This window comes from Callithrix jacchus, chromosome 9, assembly GCF_049354715.1.
Source record: "Callithrix jacchus isolate 240 chromosome 9, calJac240_pri, whole genome shotgun sequence".
NCBI lineage: Eukaryota > Metazoa > Chordata > Mammalia > Primates > Cebidae > Callithrix > Callithrix jacchus.
The window spans coordinates 19,962,956-19,984,738 of NC_133510.1; the positions used below are offsets into that span (position 1 = coordinate 19,962,956).

Here is a 21,783-nt window from a genome sequence, read left to right on the forward strand (position 1 = left end):
TGATCCACCGCCTCGGCCTCCCAAAGTGCTGGGATTACAGGCGTGGGTCACCACGCCAGGCCCTCGTGTATTTGATTTATAAATTACCTACCTCTACTATTGAATGGATACAGTATGTCCATTCTAAAGCACGTAAGATGGAAAATGTGAAGGAATGAGACAGATCCATGTAACTTCTAATATTTTCTGCCTCTGCCCCAAGGAAGTGTTGTGTACCCCACCAGCGCCTCCAGAGCCTGCCCAGCTAAGCGCCCTGGGCACTGAGCAGGGAAGCTTCCCTGTTGGCAGAGTGTGCACTGAAACCTTAGCAGTCAGTGAGGAAGCGCTGGAGATTTTCTCACCTGCTCTTCCTTCCTTCTGCTGTAGGTTATTTTTAAATGGGGCAATTCCTTGACAAAGGCCAAAACAGAGAGGCTGCAACACTGAGAGGGAGGAACAGAGATAGAAGAGGGAGACAGAGGGAGAGGGAAACTGACAGAGGCGGAGACTAAAGGTTGAAAAACAAGAGCGAGGGAGGATTCCTCCAGGCCGGTGGGAGTCATTCCACAAACTGCACTGCTGAGAGGAAGGAGCGCCTGGGCTCCGGCTCTGTGAGTGCTGCGCTCAGTGGGGCAGGGCAGGGGCTCCCTCTCTCACCCCAGGAACTGTGCTTCTTGTAGTCACAGTACTCCACGTTCTGGGGCCGTGGATAGAAGATGTAGGCACAGCCACACGCTTTGATCATGCTCTCCTGGAAGCAGGAGTGAATACACACCTGGAAGGGAGGAGGGGGAGAGGAGAGGGGTTCAGACCTGATCTCAGCCCTTCTCTGCACAGAGCCTTCATCTTCTTTCCACCCCCCACCCCCCAGTTTCCCTCTCTCTCACACACACTCTCCCCTCCAGCTTTGCCCGATGATGGACCAGGGCAGGCCTGGGGTGGCTGCCACAGAGGTTGGGCCTCACCTGCTGCGTGTACTTCGAAGGGTAAAGGTTCTTGACAGGGACATCACTGCCATTCTTGGTGCAGTCGCCATAATCCCCCCCAAGTCTGTCCAGGGCTTCCTATGAACCCACATACACCAAGAGATCAGAGGATAGAGCAAGTGCCTCTCGGTTCTCTGCCTTCCCTCAGTCCCAGGTTGTACCTCACACCTGCCAGCCCCTCCTACCTGCCTTGCCCTCTCAATACATGCCTCTAGCCACCCTCATGCCCACCCAGTGCCCATTTCAAGGCCACTAGGCCCAGAGCATTCCCAGAAATCCTAAGCATGCCCTGAACACCTTCTCAGTCCTTGTCCCCCAGGGTCCACCCTGCAGGGCCTACTTCCCAGTGCCAGCCCCTCTGCCCCTCATTCCTGCTCCTGAAGACCTCCACATGCTCAAGGTCCACCCCACACGCTCTCCCTCCCCAGCCTTCTAGCTGCTAGGCCTACCCGCCATGCCTTCCCCCTGCTCCTCTGCAATCTGGGCTTTCTTCCTAGGCCTCCCCGTCAGCATCCTTGCCTTCCTCATGCTGATGGAGGTCTCCACGCCAGGCCGCAAGTTAAAGCCACCATCATCCATAAAGGCAGGTTCATCCTGCCCATGCACCATTACCCGGGCCCCAGTCACTGTGGACAGCAGGGGAATGAAGTCATTCTGCTCCGTGCGCAGCATCAGGGACAGACCTAGGGGTGCAGAGAGAGCAGAGTTGGCAGGGGAGGGAATCCTGGAGAAGAGATAGAAGGTGGAAATCCGCCCTGGCCCAATCTCTAACGCTGCAAGAAGAGCAAGCTCAGGAAGACCGCAATGGGACCTGGCAAGCCCTGAGCTGGATTCTGGAGGCAGGAGGAAGGCCTGGGACAGGATTCCTCTCATGCCTGGAATGGACTATGTGGCGCTTATTGGGCAGAGAGAGCAGAGAGGACCCCTCCCCGCAGCTCTAGGAGGTGAGCTCAAGGTGAGTACACATGAGTGGCTGAGGCAGAGGGCGGCCACGGAACAAGCCGGGAGTCACTCACCATTGTTGATTCCAGGCATGGAAGACATCCAGAGGTTGGAGTTGTTCTTGTCATTGAAAGTATAGCAGTTTCCATACATCGGGTGGTGGAAGTGAGAGTAATTCCTTATCAGGAAAGAGAGAGTAGGGTCAGAGAGGAAAGTGTACATGGTCCGTGGAGCAGGAAGATGAGGGAGAGAGAAATCGCCACTTCCTTAAACTCCTGCCGGACTTGTGCCTTTCAGAGCCATTTGTTCCTGATCACCTACTACATGCTGGCACAATGCCAAGAGATTTACTCACACTCCCTCGGTCACTCCAACCAACAGCCTGTGAGAGCCTCATCCTCACCTCACACAGGAGGAAGCTAAGGCTCAGAGAGCTCAAACAGCTGGCCCAAGGTCACACAGTGTTGACGAGCCTGGGGTTCACACTCAGGTCATCTACCTTCTAGCCCAGGCTCCTCTCACCAGGCCATCTGAGCTCACTGGCCTTGACTTCCCTGCTGCCTTGTGACTTCTCTCTTGTTGCACTATAAAGATTCTTGCAGTGTCCCTAACTGTTCATGTGTCTAAATGTTAGTTTCCCATGAATCATGAGCTCCTTGAGGACAGGAGCCACGTCTCATTCAGCTCTGTGTCATCTCTGCGTTAGTTGCATAGTTCCTGTCATCTAGGAGATAGAGGAGATAATTAACAGCTGTTGAGTGAGGAATGAATGAATGACTGAAATGGAGAAGTGGAGGGGAGCTAGATAGTTGTTGAGTGAGAAATGAATGAATGAATGAAATGGAGAGGTGGAGGGGAGCTAGACAGCTGTTGAGTGAGGAATGAATAAATGAATGAATGAAATGGAGAGGTGGAGGGGAGCTAGACAGCTGTTGAGTGAGGAATGAATGAATGAATGAATGAATGAAATGGAGAGGTGGAGGGAAGCAGGGTTAAAGGAGAGAGTATGACCAGTGATGAGCACGGAGCTAGGGGAGGAAGATAAGTTCCCAGGGCAAGAATGAGACCAAGTGTTTCCCAGAGGCTTTTGCATCAGCATGTCTTAGAATGGGGGGTCTAAAAGTCATCTGTGACGGGTGTGGGGACAGAGAGAAAGCAATCACAGAGGCAACACTGCTGCAGTAGGAATGCAATTTCACAGCAAATCACAGGTTCCAGAACAGGGAGGCTGTGTGGGTTGTAGCACAACACATGTGCCACACAGTACAGATAGAATCTGTGTTCTGCTACTCTGCCATCTTGGAGCTAGCGATGGGAGCAGGGCAAAGAGGGAGTGGGGACTTTGGCTGGTGAGAGGCAGAGAAGGAATGAAGAGAAGAGGGAGAAGAGGCTGGCCGGAGATAAGGAGCAGGGCTCTGGTTGTAAAGCCTTGAGCGAGTCATTGTTTCTAAGCTTATTCTCCTCTTCTGTAAAATGAGGAGATTGGAACTAGATGACCTAGGATATTCCATGGGCCTTAAAAATAAAGGCACGGAGGCGTGATATACCAGTGCACATTCTAGGATGTGCTGGGAAGTTAGCACTTCTAGAGCTCGGGCTGGATGCAGGGAAGGAATGAAGGAGAGGCTACAGAAGTGGCCAGTCCTGAAGGCTGGTGAGCCCTGCACACACAGAGGGGACAAGCACAGTGTGGTGGGTGTCGCCCCTACAGAAAGCATGCACAGGTTGGATGAGCAGGTAAGGTGGAACAACACAGATGGGTTTCAAACATAGAACTTCGTTAAAAAAAAAAAAAAGCCGGGGGCGGGGGGGGGGCCGGTGGCTTATGTCTATAATCCCAACACTTTGGGAGGCCAAGGCAGGCGGATCAGTTGAAGTCAGAAGTTCGAGACCAGCCTGGCCAACATGGTGAAACCCTGTCTCTACCAAAAATACAAAAATTAGCCAGGCATGATGGCGGGCAACTGTAGTCTCAGCTACTTGGGAGGCTGAGGCAGAAGAGTCGCTTGAACTCAGAGGCTGCAGTGAGCTGAGATTGCACCACTGCACTCCACAGTAAGACTCTGTCTCAAAACAAAAAGTAAGAGGTGAAGTGAGATCTATAACACAATACCATTTATGTTAATTAAATACACATTTTGCAAAAACTCACAGAGATACACACTAAGTACATTAATATAATGGCCTATGAGAAGCAGTATAATGTGATAGTTAAGAGCACAGACTCCAGAATTAAATTCCTGGTATTTGAATCCCGGGGCTCTAACAAGTGTTAGATGTGGGACCAAACGAGTTACTTCATCTCTCTGAACTTCAGTTTCCTCAGCTGTAAAATGGGGATAACAAATATATCGACCTCACAGGGGTGTGAAGAGCATTGAATTGTGCTTAGAATGGTGTTTAGGCTTAGTAAGAACTGTATTCGCGCACTATTACGATTACAGGGATTATTAAGACGGCCAGGCCAGGCGCAGTGGCTCACACCTGTAATCCCAGCACTTTGGAGGGCCGCAGCGGGTGGATCACGAGGTCAAGAGATCAAGACCATCCTGGCCATGGTGAAACCCCGTCTCTACTACAAAAATACAAAAATTAGCTGGGCGTGGTGGCACATGCCTGTGGTCCCAGCTACTCGGGAGGCTGAGGCGGAAGAATCGCTTGAACCCAGGCAGAGGTTGCAGTGAACCAAGATTGTGCCACTGCACTCCAGACTGGCAACGGAGTAAGACACCGTCTCAAAAAAAAAGACGGCCAAAGTCGGAAAGACAGACAACTACATGGGGAGGATGTAGAGAATTTAGAACCTTCATACATTGCTGTTGGGAATGTTAAATGGTGCAGCCATTTGGAAAAGTCTGGCGGTTCCTCAAAATGTTAAATACAGAGCTGCCATATGACCCAGCAGTTCCACTCGTAGGTAAACACCCAAGAGAAATAAAACATAGATCCATACAAAAACATGTACAGGAACGTTCACAGCAGCATTATTCAAAACAGCCAAAAGCAGAAACAATCCAAATGTCCATCAGATGAGAATGGATAAGCAAAACTGTGGGCCAGCCATGGTGGCTTACGCCTATAATCCCGGCACTTTGGGAGGCTGAGGCAAGGGGATGGCTTGAGCTCAGGAGTTAGAGACCAGCCTGGGTAACATAGTAAGAGACTCAGCTCCTCTAAAATTAAAAAAAAAAAAAAAAATTAGCCAGGCATGGTGGCATAAGCCTGTAGTCCCAGCTACTTGGAAGGCTTAATCAGGAGGTTCATTTCAGCCCAGAAAGTCAAGGCTGCAGTGAGGTCTGATCCTGCCACTGTACTCCAGCCTGGGTGACAGAGTGAGAACCTGTCTCAAACAAAAAAAGTGGTATATCTACAAAATATAATAGTATTCAGCCATAAAAATGAAGCTCTGATCCATGCTACAATGTGGATAAACTTTGAAAATGTTATGCTAAATAAAAGATCACTCACAAAATATCACATATTGTATGATTCCATTCATGTGAAATGTCCACCATAGGCAATCCACAAAGACAGAAAGCAGAGGCCGGGCACGGTGGCTCTCGCCTGTTATCCCAGCACTTTGGGAGGCCGAGGCAATGGATCTTGAGGTCAGGAGATTGAAACCATCCTGGTCAACATGGTGAAACCCCGCCTCTACTAAAATACAAAAAAATTAGCCTCACGTGGTGGCGCACACCTGTAGTCCCAGCTACTCAGGAGGCTGAGGCAGGAGAATCACTTGAACCTGGGAGACAGAGATTGCAGTGAGCTGAGATCGCATCCAGCCTGGCCAACAGACCAGGACTCCATCTCAAAAAAAGAAAGCAGAAGAGTGGATCCCAGAGCTTGGAGAAGGGGAGAAAATGGGGGAAGAACTGACAATGGGCACAGGGTTTCTTTTTGGAGTGAGGAAAATGTTCTAAAAACAGGTAGCAGTAATGGTTACACAACTCTGAATATACTAAAAATCACTAAATTCTACATAATAAAAGGATGCATTTATGGTATGTGAATTATTCTCAATAAAAGTGTTATTTTAAAAAGATTATAGGGTGGAGAAAAGGGCATGGGTTATGGGGGAGGAGAGGGGTGAGAAAGCCACACTAAGGAGCTCCAACTTGTTGCTGGAGGCCATGAGACACACTGAAGGAATTTAAACAGGATGATTCAGTTTGGATGTTTGTCCTCTCCAAATCTCACAATGAAATGTAATTCCTAATGTTGGAGGTGAGTCTAGTGGGGGGTGTTTGGGTCACAGGGCGGGCCCCTCTTGAATGGCTTAGTGCCCACCTCACAGTAATGAGTGAATTCTCACTCTATTAATTAGTTCAACTGAAAGCTGGTTGTTTAAGAGTCTGGTGTCTCTTTTTTGCCCCCCCCCCTTCCCCTTCTACCACAAGTAAAAGTTTCCTGAGGCCTCCCCAGAAGCTAAGCAGATGCTGGTGCCATGCTTGTACAATATGCAGAACCCTGAGCCAGTTAAACCTTTTATTTATAAATTATCCAGCCTCAGATATTCCTTTTTTTTTGAAAGGGAGTCTCACTCTGTTGCCCAGGCTGGAGTGCAGTGGTTTGATCTCAGCTCACTGCAACCTCTACCTCTTGGGTTCAAGCAATTCTCCTGCCTCAGCCTCCTGAGTAGCTGGGACCACAGGTGCGTGCCACCACACCCGGTTAATTTTTACATTTTCAGAAGAGACGGGTTTTCGCCATGTTGGCTGGGCTGGTCACCAACTCCCGACCTCAGGTGATCCGCCCATCTCGGTCTCCCAAAGTGCTGGGGTTATAAGCGTGAGCCACCAGGCCTGGCAAGATATTCCTTTACAGCAGCACAAAATGGACTAACACACAGGACTAACTGGAATGGTTTGTGAAGTGAAGTAAGGATGAAGTACAAAGCTTCCTGTGGTTGCAGAAGGAAAGGGGGATTTGGAGGCAGGACACAGTAGGGTGGAGGGGGGGCTCTAACAACCCAGGTGGAAAGTGAGGCTCTGAGCTGACCTAAGCGGCTAAGTGCCAAGACAAAATGAACCACGGACTTTCTGTTGACAGGGAGGCAGGTACACGGAACAAAGGGAGGGCATTGGATGAGGGCATAGGGAAAGCACAGGTGCCAAGGTGACGGTTAGAGGGACCTGGTGGCAGGTGTGGGCTGACGCAGGCTTAGGTGTTGCTACCCTCTTACTTCCCAGCTGGTAGATTCTGTCTTCAAACAAACACAAAGACTAAAGATGGAACAAAATCATGTACTGAGCAGAGTGCGTGAGGGGTGAGAAGTGACACCTCGCCCTGTGGCTGTTCTTCAGGGACAGGGGAGGGAAGACCCCCTGTAGAGCAGAGCCAGAGCAGAGGCAGGGAGATGGCTCCTGAAAAATCAATGAGCAGGAGGAGGAGGAGGCAGGGAGGAGGGGGCCAGAGGCTACAGAAGGGGACCCCGTGGCCTCAGCCTCTCCCAGCCCTCAGAGAGCCTACAGCTGCCATGAGCTCTTTGCAAGGACATTATAACAGGGGTCCTCACAGAATGAATGCCTGAGGGGCAGTGGGGTGGGAAAAATCCTTAACCAGGGCCGGCCCATTCCCAAGGGCAAGTCACTTCACCTATCTGAGTACAAGAGTAATGAAACCCATCATTTACTGCGGTCTGGAAAGTGCCCTCACCTTTGTATCTCACGCACTTGCTACAGTTCTTGAGATAAGTGTTATGATCATCATCTTCATCACTTGAGTAAAAGTGCCAAAGGGGCGCGGATTACATAGTTTTTCCTTTGATGTAGCCCAAACGCCTAGAACAGTGACTGGTACATAGCCCAGACAGTCAGAACTATTTGTCAGAACGAACATTGAATGAATCTCATTTTTGTTTTACTTCCATTTTACAATCAAAGAAATAGTCTCTGAAGAATGATGTGATACACCCAGAGTCACCTGGCCAGGAGGGACGGAGCTAGAGTGGGAGCTCAGGTTTATTCCCTCAACCCATGCCACTCCATCTCGCTGCTACTGCCAGCCTCAGCTCAGGGAGCAGAGTATATGGGACAGATGACTTTCCAGGCCCTTTTGAGCTTTGATGCTAGGGAGAAAGGGGCCTTAGAAAGACCAAGACCCAGGCTTCCAAGCTTTGGTTTCTCAAAGCCCAACTTCAAGCCCCCAAGGCATCCATGTGAAGCCGCTTCCCTCAGATCCAGCAGTGCAGGGAGCAGCAGGAGGGCGTAGGGCGCTCTCTGGGGCAGGGTGTGGACCCGAAGCCAGTACTTCCCCCTGGCCTGCTGGTACCGGCGTTTTTTTAGTCAACAAGCATTTCCCCGGCCCTGTCCATGCAGGGCGTGAGGCTGACCCAGGGCAGGGGACCCCATGGAAAGCAAGGAGCCAGGCAGGACTGACTCACGCCTGGTTGCAGGAGACCTGATTGAAGCGGCAGGCGAAGATGAAGTTGCCTAGCGTGTCCTCCTCCAGGGATGGCAGAGTCTCTGGCAGCCTCGACAGGATGTTGATGTAGTGGAAGCGGTACCACTCCCTCACTGCATCCACCCCTGATGAGTACGTCTGGTAGAAGCAGTCTGATTTGTTCTGGTTGCACTGGACACAGAGACCAGAGTCAGAGGGGAAACACAGCCAGGGATAGGCCCCCTGGCAGGGCCGAGGGCAAAGAATGAGTGGTCAGGGTTCTGAGGACTGATGGACAGGGGTTGGAAGCCAGGAGTGGGGAAAGACACAAGCGGAAGAGAAGCAGAAGTCCCCAGGATCGTGGAGCAGGACAGCATGGGGTTAAGGGAGCTGTGGGCCAGGAAGGAGACCAGTAGCTGCACACACGGTTTGGGTTCATTTATATGTCCCCTGTGCCAGAGAGGAGCAAGACTTTCCCTCCCATTTCACTGATGGGAAGACTGAGGGATCAAGACATTCATCCCCGCAAGAGCTGAGACTAGAATTCCAGTCCCCAGCCCACTCTTACTAGTGGGAACTTCCCTGTCTCCTTCCCTTGGCTCCTCCCTCATTCTCCCTTGCTCTTTTCTTTCTTTCTTTTTTCAGACAGTAGCTCACTCTGTCAGGCTGGAGTGCAGTGGTGTGTTCAAGGCTCACTGCAGCCTCCACTTCCCGAGTTCAAGGGATCCTCCCATCTCAGCCTCCTGAGTAGCTGGAACTAGAGGCTTGTGCCACCACAACGCCGGCTAATTTGTATATTTTTTTGTAGAGACAGGGTTTCACCATGTTGCCCAAGCTGATCTAAAACTCCTGGGCGCAGGCGATCTGCACTCCTTGGCCTCCCAAGCACCAGAATTACAGGTGTGGGCGCAGCAGCTCACGCCTATAATCCCGGCACTTTGGGAGGCCAAGGCAGGCGGATCACCTGAGGTCAGGAGCTCGAGACCAGCCTGACCAACATGGAGAAACCCCGTCTCTACTAAAGATACAAAATTATCCTGGCGTGGTGGCACATGCCTGTAATCCCAGCTACTCAGGAGGCCGAAGCAGGAGAATCGCTTGAACCCGGGAGGCAGAGGGTGTAGTAAGCCAAGATCGCGCCGTTGCACTCCAGCTTGGGCAACAAGAGCGAAACTCGGTCTCAAAAAAATAAAAATTAAAAAAATAAAATAATTAAGTTTCCTTTTTTTAAAAAAAAAAAACTGTCTCCTTATTCTCTATCTCGAGTTGTTAGTCCAGTTCTCCATCATGCTGGAGGGTCCCAACTGAGTCCCACCAGTGGGGACTGGAATTCAGAAAGTTGCATCTTCCTTCCTGAATCAAGGAACACAAACAGTAAAACAACAACAATAATAATAATAATAATAATAATAAAAGTACATTTTCCGTAATAGATTTGACTTCCCATCACTGAAACCCTTCTACATAGGCCCCCGGGAAGGAAGCACCATAAGCTGGGGCACCGAGAGGTGTTTTAATTATCTGGTTATTATTTGTATCTATTTACTTATTTTTTTGCTCGCGAGCCCACTAGGCCCCGCATGGTGACACTGGGCTGCGCCGGCGGGTCCGGAAAGGGGCGGAGCCCATTGGGTGGGCGGGGCCAGGGCGCGGCCGGCCACTCGGCGCTGCGGGCCTCACCAGCTGGAAGCCGATCTTCCAGTCCTTCCTGTCCACTTGGGGGTTGTTGTCCCGAACGCTGGAGGCCGCACTACGTGCACGACGGGCCCCGTGAGGCGGGGGCGGGACCCTCAGGCGCTGCAGGGGGTGCGGCAGAGTACCCCGAAGTTCGCGACGGCCGCGGGAATGGGCCACGAGGGTGGTGGAGTTGTACTTGTACAGGTCGTAGAGCGTCTGCTCGGTGATGCGGTCCAGCTCCTCCAGCTCCTCTTTAATCTCCGCGTACCTGGAAGCGGGGAGGGGAACAGCGTCGGGCCAGGGGGCCTCGCGCCAGTGTCCGCCCCTCCGGAGGTCGGGGTCCTCATCTGTGCCCCGGGAGGCTGGTCCACCCCGGAGAAACCCGGGCGGGGCTGGGGTCGCCGTGGCGCCTCCCGCCGGTCGGGCGGGGAAGGGTAAACAGGTGTGTCCACGGGGGAGGGGGAGGCGGAGGCGGAGGCAGCGGGGCCGGGCTGGGACTGCAGTTACTGCTGCGTGTTTATTGAAGGAGAGAGGCGGGAGGCGCCTGTCGTCTGTGGGGCGCTCTCCTCCCCTTCGCCTGGACCTAGAAGGGAACCCGGAACTTGCCTGCCCTTTACCGAGAAGGGGAAGGGTGGGGGCCTCGGCCTGGGCGTGACCGTGGTGCCCAGGTCATCCCGCCCTGATCCCCTCAGGCGAGGGTCAGTGGCCGTTGGGCTTGAGTGCCACATGGCACCTAAATCAAGAGTTCACAAGGGCACTTTTAGAATCTCCCCAGAAACTGAAAATACAGGATGCCTCACCCACCCCGCCTCCCTCCTCCGAAGACTGTTTTCATATGTTTCGGGTGCGGCCCAAACACCGTAAATTAAACAGTCACTATAAATCCCCACATTCCTTCTTCTCAGTACAGGTCCTATTACCATCTCCATCAGGAAAGTCCAGAGTAGCAGGGCCTTAAGGATGCAATCTACCAAAACAAAACAAATATAGAACTAATGAACTGAACAAGGTTGCAGAGTACAAAACACACACAAAAATCAATTGCATTTCCACGTGCTAGCAACAAAAAATTGGAAAATAAAATCAGAAATACAACAGCAATATTAAATAACATAAACAACATCAAATACATGGAAATAAATGTAACAAAAGATGTGCAAGACTGAAAATATATTGTGCACACTGAAAATTATATCGTGCACACTGAAAACTATATTGAAATCCCTGCTGAAATAAAGACCAGAGTAAGTGGAGAGATACATATGTTCATGGATTCAACACAATCCCGATCAAAATTCCAGCTTTTTGTTTGTTTTTTTTGGACAGGGTCTCGCTCTGTCACCCAAGCTGGAGTGCAGTGACATAGTCACCACTCACTGCAGTCTCCTCCTGGGCTCAAGCAATCCTCCCACCTCAACTTCCCTAGTTGCTGGGACCACAAGCGTGCCACCGCACCTAGCTAATTTTTGTATTTTTTGTACAGAGGGGGTTTCACCGTTGCCCAGGCTGATCTCCAACTCCTAAGCCCAAGTAATCCAGCCACCTCGGCCTCCCAACGTGGTAGAGTTGCAGGTGTGAGCCACTGCACCTGGCTGGGCACCAGTGGCTCACACCTGTAATCTCAGCACTTTGAGAGGCCGAGGCAGGTAGATCACGAGGTCAGAAGTTCAAGACCAGCCTGGCCAAGATGGTGAAACCCCGTCTCTACTAAAAATACAAAAATTAATTATCGAGGCAAGGTGGCAGGCGCCTGTAATCGCAGCTACTCGGGACGCTGAGGCAGGAGAATCACTTGAAGGGGAAGGGTGGGGGGGTGGTGGAGGTTGCAGTGAGCTGAGATGGAGCCATTGTACTCCAGCCTTGGTGACAGTGAGACTCCATCTCAAAAATAAATAAATAAATAAAAGAAATTGATAGAGTGGTTCTAAGATTTATCTGGAAATGCAAACAATCTAGAATAGCCAGAAAATTTTGGAAAATAAGAGGCAAGTTGGAAAATTTATTCCTCCTGGCTTTAGTATTTACTATAAAGCCACGGTAATCAAAACAATGTGGTTCTTGGTAAGGAGAGACAATAGATCAATAGATCAATTTCTGGAACAGAATAGAGTCCAGAAATAAACTCATGCGTAGATGGTCAACTGCCTTTTGACCAAAACACCAATTCAGTGGAGAAAATAAAATTTGTTGGCAGATTGTGCTAGAACAACTGAATGCCGTATTGGGGAAGAAATGACCCTCAACCTCTATACTATACACGCAAAAGGTAATTCAAGATGGATCATAACCTAAGCACAAAATTCAGAACCAAAAACACTCTAGAAGATGGAAGATATCTTCCTGAACTCAGGGTGGGCAAAATTTTCTTGTAAGAAAAATTAATGAAAAGAAAACAAAGAATCTCTACAACAACCCTATGTAGTAGGCACACTATGGACAGACCTACATTTTTTTTTTTTTTTTTTTTTTTTTTTGAGACGGAGTTTCGCTCTTGTTACCCAGGCTGGAGTGCAATGGCGCGATCTCGGCTCACCGCAACCTCCGCCTCCTGGGTTCAGGCAATTCTCCTGCCTCAGCCTCCCGAGTAGCTGGGATTACAGGCACGCACCACCATGCCCAGCTAATTTTTTGTATTTTTAGTAGAGACGGGGTTTCACCATGTTGACCAGGATGGTCTCTATCTGTTGACCTCGTGATCCACCTGCCTCGGCCTCCCAAAGTGCTGGGATTACAGGCTTGAGCCACAGCGCCCGGCCCAGACCTACATTTTTAAAAGATTCTGACCCTGTACATAGCTAGTGATAATATAAAAATGATACAATCACTTCAGAAAACAATCTGGAAGTTCCTCAAAACGTTAGATACAGAGTTACCATATAACCCATCCATTCCGCTCCTAAGAGAAATGAAAACATATGTCCACATACAGACACACACATACAAATACGCATGAATGTTCATGCCAGTATTATTCCTAATAGCCAAAAAGTAAAAATAACCCAATGTCCATCAATTGATAAAAGTATAAATAAAATGTGGTGTATCCATACACTGGAAGCTTATTTGGCAAATAAAAAGGGATTAAGTACTGAACTATGTATGCTACAACACGAATGACGCTTGAAAACATGGTACTAAACGAAAGAAGACACTCACAGAAGACGACGTATAGCACGATTCTGTTTACAGGACACTTCCGGAATACACAAAACTAGAGAGATAGAAAGAAGATTAGTGGTTGTGCGGGGTTAGAGGTTAAGTAGATAGGGAAAGATGAGTGCCTGCTAATGGGTATGTGGTTTCTTTTGGGGTGACGAAAACGTTCTAAAATTGATTGTAGTAGTAATTGCACAAATCTGTAAAATATATTAAAAACAACTGACTTTTAAGTGGGCAAATTGTATGATATGTGAAATATGTCTCAATAAAGCTGTTGTTTTAAAGGAAAAACACCTAATGAAATCATCTTGATATAAAAAGAATTCTTATAAATTAACAATTTTAAATGTTTTTAAATGACCAAAAAATGTATACAAATGGTCACCAAACACCTGAAAAGCTACTCAACATAATTAGTCCTCAGAGAAATGCTAATCAAGTCCATAATAAAGTACCATTAGAAAGGCAAAAATTAGAAAGACTGACAATACCAAGTGTTAGTGAGGGTGTAGACAGCAACTGGAATTCTTCTAAGCTGCTGATGGGAGTATAAAATGGTACCACTGCTTCAGAGGACCAGTCAGTAGTTGCTTATAAATTTAAACCTACATATCTACCTTATGACCCAGTAATTTCATTTCTAAATATTTTACCAGGTCCACTCCTAGCTACTACACAAGAGCAAGAAAAACAGAAAGATTTGTACATGCAGGTTCATAGCTATGTTATTTATAATAGCCAGAAAGCCTAAAGCAACTCAAAGGTGTGTTGAAGGCATGTGTTTGGCATTCTAGGAATCTCGCTCATTACAGCGAATTAAAAGACTGGCAATCATTGGGCACGGTGGTTTACACCTGCAATTCCAACTTTGGAAGGTCAAGTGGGTAGATCACTTGAGCTCAGGAGTTTGAGACCAGCATGGGCAACACGACAAAACCCTGTACTATAAAAAAATACAAAAATTGACCAGATGTGGTGGGACACACCTGTAGTCCCAGCTACTCTGAAGCCTGAGGCAGAAGAATTGCCTGAGTCTGGGAGTGTAAGAGGCTACAGTGAGTTGTGATAATGCGACTGCACTCCAGCCTGGGCAACAGAGACTGTACTCCAGCCTAGGCAACAGAGCGAGACCCTGTCTTTAAAAAAAAAAAAAAAAAGAATGGCAATCATAGCTAGCATTTATTGAGCACTTACTGTGTGCTAGGCACTATGGTGTTAGAATGTACATTATTTAATTCTTAAAAGAAGAACGTTAGACAAAATTATATTTAACAGAGTTTACTTGAGCAAAGAACGATACTCTACATCAGGCAGTCCCTCACCAGAATCGGTTCATCAAAACCACTCAGCAATAAAAAGGAACTGATACTTGCAAAAGAACAGGGAAGAATTCCAGAAACATTAAGCAAAATAAGTCAGATGCGCATACAAGAAAATACATACTGTATGATCCCATTTGTATGAATTCTATGACAGACCAAACTAGTTGATGGTGATAGAATTCAGAAAATGATGGTGGGAGAGGAAGAGGAATTGATGGAAAGAGCACCAGGTAATAGGAGTGTTCAACATCTTCACTGTCAAACCTCAGGAGACACTCAAGATTTGTTCATTTTATTGTATGTAAATTATGCCTCACTTAAAGAAAAAAATACCGGTGCAGGGTCCTACTTGCCAGAGATTCAGATTTAATGAATCTGGGATGGGGCCAGAACAAGGTTGTTTAGAAGAGCCCCCACGTGGTCCTAACGTGCAGCTACATGAACCAGTCTAGTCCAGGTCTTCACTTCCTCTTCCATTTAGCTCTATTTCCATCTCCACCATAAAAGTCTAGCTGGCTGGGCCTTAGGCATCAGCTCTGGCAGCCCTTAAACCTCTCACAGGAGGAAATGTACTCTGGCCAAAGGTGTGTGTTTGGCATCCTAAGAGTCTTGCTTGTTATTAGTAGTTAAAAGAATGGCAATCATAGCTAGCGTTTATCGAGCACTTACTATAAGCCAGGCACTGTGGCATTAGAATGTACATTATTTAATTGTTAAAAACTTTAAACAAATTAAATTTAACTTGAGTTTCACTGAGCAAAAAATGAATCTCGAATCAGTAGCCCCCCTGCCACCCGCCCAACCAGAATAGGTTCAGAGCAACTCTAGGGGCTGCTGAATGGCTCAGGTAATATTCATGGCCAGGAAAAGCAAAGTGACCCACAGAAAATGGAAGTGACGTACAGAAAGAGCCAGATCGGTTATACCTTCGGCATTTGCCTTATTTGGACAAGGTTTGAACAGTGGGCTGCCTTTCATTGGCCAAAATCTGTGATTGCTACAAAGGTAGGTTATAGTGTAACACACTCTAGTGTAAACACACATCCAACTAGGCTGTAGTTCACCATGCACAAAGCAACCTTTAGGTCAAACTTTAAAAAAGGAAAGAGACGGCTTTAGGCTAGGTAGACTTCTTTAACATGATTTAATCTTCGGGGTAACACACTACACTGTTAGCCACTATTAGCTAACACAATTGTCGCTCCCTTTTCCAGGTGAAAAACCTGAGGCGTGATGACTTGTTCCAGATGGCCCAGCTAACAAATGGGTCAGACAGCACTCCAACCGCAACCCTGCCTCTGGTCCTTCCCTGCTACCTCTGGCTATTTTAGGAGGGCCACATGGTACCCCAGAAAGAGCACCGAGCTAGAATCTATGAGATGTGGGGCCTGGTGTTCTGGTCACACACTTTCTGTCTGGGTAACGCTAGGTAGGTTACCCAACCTTTCCGAATCTCTCTGAATTCCTTATCCATAAAATGGGCATAACACTAGATCTACCTACCACATTGAAGCTCTTGGAGGGTTAAATGGGAAAATATTCAATGACACAAAGTGAAGAGAACATCGACTATCAGGAAGACACAGAGGAGCCTGGAGCCCAGAAAAGCAAATTGCCTTTCTCAAGGTCACACAGGAGGAATACAGATACCCCACTTGGCTGGAGTTATTTCTACCACATCCTGGCTGGGCCTCCCTTTCCATCCCTCCCCGAAGCTGGCTCAGATCGTTTCTGCCTCCTGCTCCTGTCTCTCTCATCACCAATTTCAATCTAGTTGTCACTTCTCTGGCCACACTCCTCTTCCCTGGGGAGCCCCATGCCATCCCTGTGCCAGGCTCTCTCCTCCATGCTGCCACTCTACGCCCCTCCCTCCTGCCTGGCCTCACGGATGAGCCCCGCACTGAGCACAGCCTCGGCTCCCAGCCCTTGTTCGCCCACACACACACCTGTGACAAGGCCTCCAGGGGAGGTTGGACTCCATAGGGAATTCCTTCACTCCACTTCCTTACCCCCTTTTTGGCATAAGATATAAAGGATTCCTATATCACTCTCTCAAAACACAAATATCTCCGTTCCTGACCCCCCAATACTAGAAGTTCATATAGTGAGAGGCAGAGGACACCTAGAGCTAAGAGAATTCACCACTAAACAGAGGGCACACTGAAGACAGCTGATCTTGTTTTGAAGAGACTAGCGGCTAGAAGGAAGGCATAAAGAATGCCCACAGGGGCTGGGCACGGTGGCTCACACCTATAATCCCAGCACTCTGGGAGGCTAAGGTGGGTGGATCACTTGAGGTCAGGAGTTCAAGACCACCCTGGCCAACATGGTAAAACCCCATCTCTACTAAAAATACAAAAATTAGCTGGGCATGGTGGCACACACCTGTAATCCCAGCTACTCAGGAGCCTGAGGCAGGAAAATTGCTCCAAACCGGGATGCAGAGATTGCAGTGAGCCAAGATCATGCCACTGCACTCCAGCCTGGGCAACGGAGTGAGATTCTGTTTCGAAAAAAAAAAGAATGCCCACAGGGGTTCCTCCAGACAGGTCAGCCCTTCTAGCCTTGACCTCCCCAGGTCATGCGCACTGCCCTCACTCCCATCTGCTCTGGCAGGCAGCCCTACACTGACTGGAGGGTGAGTCAGCCCACATCAGGCAGGCATTATCTCCATTTTACAGTTGAGGAAACCGAGGCCTGTCAACTAAGTGAGTTTCCCAGGGTCACTCAGTCAGGAAAGACTGGAGCCAAGATGTGAAGCCAGGCCTGTTCATGCCATGGCTCCTGCTTTTCCGCTGTGTCTGCCTCCCAGCTCTGAAGCATGTGCGATCAGGCAGCAGTCTCCTTTCCCTGTAGCTGGCCCTCTCCTGTCTAGCTCCTCTCTGTTCAGGACAGACCAGCAGGGTACAGGGACCCGGGGAGACTTGGGGCCTGACACCTTGCTCTCTCGTCATCTGGTCTCCTCTTCTTCCCTCCCTCTTAGCCCTGGTGGCCTCCTCTCACAGAAGAGCCCATGCTCACCCTGACAGCCTTGGGACTTGCCTAGGCCCATCCCACCCAGAGGCCCCACCAGAGCACTCAGCCAGCATTCCCAGATTACCAGGCAGAGCTGGGCACAAGAAACGCACTAACTTCCTCCCAGCAAGTGCTCTCTCCCACCTCCAGGGACCACCTAGAAGCCTTAACTTCTCCTTCTTTGGCCCCTTTTAGCCCTGCCACAGACCATTCTCCACCTCTCAGCATCTCCAGCCTTTTCTCCCGGGGGGCTGTGAACACTCACCCCAGTGGAGTCCTCCCCACACGCAGTCCCTCTGAGCTCAGCCTGCACCACAGTGTGTTCACAGACAGGTGCCCCTCACCTGTGAGGCCCCCTGAGGACAGAGGCCAGGTAACAGAGATGGCCCCACTAGAGCCTGTTCTGAGCTCTCAGATCACATGTGGAGTTCAGTTCTGGCTACAACATTTTTTTTTTCTGAGACAGAGTCTCACCCGGTTGCTCAGGCTGGAGTGCCGCAGCATGATCTCAGCTCACTGCAACCTCTGCCTCCCAGGTTCAAGCAATTCTCTGCCTCACCTCAGCCTTCTGAGTAGCAGGTGCACAACACCATGCCTGGCTAGTGTTTGTATTTTTTAGTAGAGACAGGGTTTCTCCATGTTAGCCAGGCTGGTCTCGAACTCCTGACCTCAGGTGATCCACCCGCCCCAGCCTCCCAAAGTGCTGCGATTATAGTCGTGAGCCACCACGCCCAACCCTAGGACATTTTAAGATCAGTAGGTGCTCACAAACCAACGATTGCCCAGAGGATGAATAGCCAGGGCAGTGAGAGGCTCAAGTGATTTTCATGCTTCAGCCTCCTGAGTAGCTGGGACCACAGGTGCATGCCACCATGCCTGGCTAACTTTTTTTTCTTTTTGTACAGACAGGGTTTCACTATGTTGCTCAGGCTGGTCTCAAACTCCTGACCTCAAGGGATCTGCCCGCCTCCGCCTCCCAAAGTGCTGGGATTACAGGCATGAGCCACTGCGCCTGGCCAGGAAGAACTTTTTAATAGCATCTGCCATAGAGGTAGCAAGGTTCCTGAGATGAGACGGATTCAACCACTGTGGCAGGGCTAGAGGGGAGTCAACTCTTCAGAGTCCAGGCTTTTCTCCTGCCAGGCCTGCTGAGCAAAGCCTGGTGTCCAGACTGCCCAGGGAGTGCAGGGTCACACTGCCACATCAGGGAACCACGGGCAGGGAGAGACTCCCTAGCTCAGGGTTTTCCCACCCTCCCCAAGGGACTCTGTCTGGGAAATTGCCCCTTGCCTCACCCACGCCTGCTGCCAGGCCTCCTGCTGTGCCATTTCCAGGAAAGACGCTACCATGACCTCCTTCATTGTTCAAGAACTCCAGGTTCTTAGGTCCAGCCTAAACCGTTCCTGGGACTGGATGAAAAATATGTCTGTGGGCTCTGTTTCCCATGATGGTAGGTATGACTGGCGCTCTCCTTTGAGTGGAGAACCCCTTTGTTGACCAGAGAGAAAGGGGCTGCAGTGGCCAACCCCTCCCTTTGGACTCAGCACTCCTTTGCTTAGTCGGAAAGGTCTTCAGCGCTTTGTCCCCTTTCCTTGAAGCTGGACAGCAGCACAGAGTCCCACATGCCCTCTTCCTCTTCTCCCTCTGCTGGTGGTGACCTCCAGCAGGTGGGCAGCCCTGGAGGACTCTGCCTCACTTCAGTCCCTCTAGCTCATCAACCGATTTCCTCTGTAGGAGTCACTCACCACGCTCCACATGATTCACTCACTGGCAGCCAGCAGCAGGCTGCGTGAACCTGTCCACCCGCCCTGCCTCCCTCCTGAGCAGGAGTGGCCCTGGATCCCTCCCTCCTGCATGCCTGACAAATTGTCCTCCTATGACTGCTGCTCCACACACTGGGCTCCCACCAGCTGCCACAGCCCTGGGAGGGCTTTGCCTGATCCCTACTTAAAAGTGTAATGGGAAAAAGAGCCTTGAATCAAACACACTTGATTTGGGACTCAGCTGCTAACCTGAGATGCCCTGGCTTCCCGTCGCGGGTAGGGGGATGATTTTTGAGTCCCAGTTTCACTACTTGCTGCCTGTCTGAAGTTGAGCCAGTTACTTAACTCTCTGGGCCTCAGTTTCCTCATCCATAAAATGAGAGTAATCATGATATCGACCGGGCATGGTGGCTCACACCTGTAATCCAAGCACTTTGGAGGCCAAGGCGGGTGAATCACATGAGGTCGGAAGTTCACGACCAGCCTGACCAACATAGTGAAACCCGTCTTTATATTTTTTAAAAAAAGAGCAATCATGATACCTACTTCCCAGTTGTGTTGTGAGGATTAAATAATTTAAAGCAGAATCATTTAATTTAGATGTAGATTCATTTATAAAAATGTCTGGCACATAAATATATACAAGTGTTATTACTGGTTTTTTTTTTTTTTTCTTTGAGCAGGGTCTTGCTCTGTGGCCCAGGCTGGAATGCAGTGGTGGATCTCGGCTCACTGCAACCTTGGCCTCCTGAGGTGATTCTCCTGCCTCAGCCTCCTGAGTAGCTGGGACTACAGGTAAGCACCACCATGCCCAGCTGATTTTTGTATTTTTAGTAGAGATGAGAGTTTCACCATGTTGGCCATGCTGGTCTCGAACTCTTGGCCTCAAGTGAGGGGCTCTTTTAAACAGCCTTGTTTGGGCTCCATCCCAGACCCCTCAACACCTGCCTTGGCCTCCCAAAATGCTGGGATTATAGGCATGAGCCACCATGCCCAGCCGGTATTTTTTAATTTAATAAATAAATAAATAATGTATGTTCCCTTGTTCAAATTATTTCCCCTTGCCAAGCCTTAATTTCCTCATCTGAAAAATGGAAATAATAATGGCCGCCTCCCTGGACTTGTCAGTATTAAATGAGTGAGTGTCTATAAGCACCCGGTTTTATAGCACATAATGTGACTACAAGGTCAAGTGCGTAATGCTGGGTGGGTGTTGAATCTCCTTTCCTCGTGCTGGGGAGTCTTCCCCGACTCCCCTCCCATCCTAGGTGTTCTCTCCCTCCTAACTCCGCAGCAGCCCTTCCAGCAGGAGGGAGTCTTTCTGGGCAGATGCCTGCCTCCCAGCCTGCAGGCCCCAGAGGCAGGGCTCATGGCTTCCTCTCCCTGGCTTTTTCCTGGACTGTCTAGGGTCCCGCAACCAGCAGAACTTGAGAACTGTGCAGGCCTCACCCCATTCACCCCTGCCCTCCCTCTCCATCTCGCACTGACATCTTTTCAACCACAAATAGTTATTGAGTGCCCACTGCCTTGCCTGGCCTGCCATCCCTCCCCTTCCTGCTTCGTCCCTCCCCTCCACCAAGGCCTAAAGGGATGAAGATGCCTGCAGGAACCAGGGGGAGAAAAATGAGGCCGAGAGAAAGGACCCACGAGAGCTCTGAAATGAGATGGAAACCACATCTGACTGGAAATCTCATTCACTCAACACCCCACATCTTGGCTATTAAAAAGAGGCAGAGTTTTGGGATGAGGTATAAACAGGATGAGTCACAGTTCAGTGACTCGCTTGCTCGGTGATCTTGTGGCTTGCCTCTCTTTGCCTTAGTTTCCTCAAATGTAAAATAGGGATAACAATAGCACCTGCCTAGTAAGATGTGAGAATGAAATGAGATGCCTGTAGACACCTTGGCGCTGTCTGTGCACACGGCAGCTTCCTAAGGAAATGGTTCTACCCGGACGTCATACAGAGGTTAATCAACAAAAGGGCCTGGCTTTTTTTTCTCTCCAGGACAGGACATCCCAACCTTTCTTAGTCCATATCACGCCTTTGGACATGATGGAATATAAGAAGGGGCCTCCACCCACGGCGTGACCAGTCCCAAGCATCCATAATCACACATATACTGATATGTACACACACACACTCATAAGGTTTTACACTCCCTGAAGACACTAACTCACCATTTTTATCATACATATCCCAGTGTGCCACAGCTACTGGCCTGTCTCTGTCATCTTATTTTAGCTTTCTGTCCCCAGAACTCAGCAAACTACCAGGCCTTCAATAAGGGTGTATGAATTATTCATGAATCCATTTGCCAGGTGTCTAGCCCGGTGTCTGGCTTGACGTAGGTGTCCCCAAGGGGTGGCGTGGCTGAGTGAATACAAATAGAGGTACATAAAAACACTCAGCCCTGCCCTTCTCTCTTCTCCATGCTTACCACCCCCCCCAGCCCCCCACCCCCGGTTTCCAGACCCAACACTGGCAAAGAGCGCTGATGAAACCCAAAGCTCCAGGACACACCCAAGCACGGAAAGGTCAGGCACCTGCACAGGTGA

General features: G+C 49.4%; 1 protein-coding gene across 3 annotated transcripts in view; it reads right to left on the reverse strand.

Annotated features, from left to right (window-relative positions):
- The window catches only part of SCNN1A (sodium channel epithelial 1 subunit alpha), a 30,594-nt gene that overhangs the window by 7,001 nt on the left and 1,810 nt on the right, over positions 1 to 21,783 (reverse strand). For all 3 annotated transcript variants that reach the window (XM_035255487.3, XM_035255488.3, XM_078337945.1), the window contains 6 exons: positions 9,972 to 10,236; positions 8,293 to 8,483; positions 1,982 to 2,085; positions 1,485 to 1,648; positions 945 to 1,043; positions 637 to 754 (listed from right to left, as the gene is read on the reverse strand). In XM_035255487.3, coding sequence (XP_035111378.2) covers positions 637 to 754; positions 945 to 1,043; positions 1,485 to 1,648; positions 1,982 to 2,085; positions 8,293 to 8,483; positions 9,972 to 10,236 — 941 coding nt within the window. The remainder of the gene's footprint in view (positions 1 to 636; positions 755 to 944; positions 1,044 to 1,484; positions 1,649 to 1,981; positions 2,086 to 8,292; positions 8,484 to 9,971; positions 10,237 to 21,783) is intronic.